A 1,556-nucleotide genomic window follows, 5' to 3' on the forward strand; every position below is an offset into this window, starting at 1 on the left:
CGCTTTTGTTTTGAGTCTAGCTTTCAGACTTGATTTTTTCTTGTCTAAGTTATAGGACTAAATTGATTCACCAGTGAATTATGGGTTAAAGTGAAGGATTCATAAAGAAAATTGAAACAAACCAATTTTATTTATTTTGTAGAATATTTGAGGAAATTTCTAAAGACAAAATTTACGGTTTTTACTTTTGATGAAATTTGGTGTTGAATCCTTTAGATACACGAAAATAAATTATACCACTGTATAGTTATCCTAGTTGAAACATCGTCTGTTATAATATAGTTCATATTTATATATTGTAATGTCTTATTTATAACACCTAGATTGTGGTTGCATTCATAAAGTGTGGGCACACGAGTGGTCTTTGTTGGAGAATTTGTCACAGAGAAAAATCTCTCGTGTGCCCTTGCTTCCACAATAAGATAATCACGTCCCCGACAGGATTTATAATATCAAACAAGTTTGATAATTGTCTCCGATAGTTTTATCATCTGATGACAAGGTCTCCTCATGTGCCGGTGCTAGTCGTTGAGACTCAAGACAAGACTCTAATCGGCGACAATAGTCTCTGACCAAGACATTCCGTGTGCCCGCACCTTTTGTAGCTCTTTTACTTCTTCTATTTCTGTTTTTATCAGACACCTAGATTATTTATAGAGGTTAGTTAACGCCTATTAATTACACTTTTAACGAACTAATTTGCTGTGTAATTATGACCTGAAAAATATTAAAAACATTTGAATGTCTAATTAATTTCATACTTGTGAGTTTATGTTGATATTTTCTCAATTAATTTCTAATCTATGTGCATAATTAGTGACGTTCGCTCATTAATATTCATAATTTCCTGTTTGTGAGTTTTACTTGTTGAGTTTATAATATTCATGTATTTGTTGATTTAAATAATATTAATTAATACATGAAATAAACTTCAAAAACTATAAATAACATGGATTCAGGTAAATAGAACAAAGCTTACGTAAATTCTTATTTTCTTTGTTTCTCATACTGTTGAGGAATATCATTATATTTGTTGGTTTATCAATAGTCTAGTCATTAAGATTTAACGACATATAGAAGGGAGGAGCACATATAACTAAACACAAGACAATATATTGGAATATAACACACTTCTTTAATAAGGTTGGGCACATAACGTTTCAACACAATATACACGTGTCATCATCAGATGTAAACATAACAAATATATACCAATATATCTATTGTCTCTCTTAATCTCTATATTGTTTCTTGTTGGTATATTTTTTGTTATGTTTTATTCTTTTGCCATTACATCTGATGATGACACGTGTATATTGTGTCGAAACGTTATGTGCCCATTCTTATTAAAGAAGTGTGTTATATTCCAAAATATCGTCTTGTGTTTAGTCAAGTCATTAGTTTCAATTGGTTCATGAATATTCATCAAATTATTTTGTTGTCTTATTTGGATTCTAATTTGATCTTAAAATTGTTTTGAGTTGTACCAGCTCATTAATTTTTGTATAGTTGTTTTTCTAACTTAGTTCTGTGGGTAGCTCATTGATATTCATGAA

At 29.9% G+C, this 1,556-nt stretch overlaps 1 protein-coding gene across 1 annotated transcript in view; it reads left to right on the plus strand.

The window, feature by feature from the left end:
• LOTGIDRAFT_175813 (hypothetical protein) overlaps positions 1 to 1,556 on the plus strand; it is a gene marked incomplete at both ends in the record, with an annotated part of 12,384 nt that overhangs the window by 2,470 nt on the left and 8,358 nt on the right. The window contains one exon of the mRNA XM_009060474.1: positions 639 to 659. Coding sequence (XP_009058722.1) covers positions 639 to 659 — 21 coding nt within the window. The remainder of the gene's footprint in view (positions 1 to 638; positions 660 to 1,556) is intronic.

Source organism: Lottia gigantea, assembly GCF_000327385.1.
Source record: "Lottia gigantea unplaced genomic scaffold LOTGIsca_421, whole genome shotgun sequence".
NCBI lineage: Eukaryota > Metazoa > Mollusca > Gastropoda > Lottiidae > Lottia > Lottia gigantea.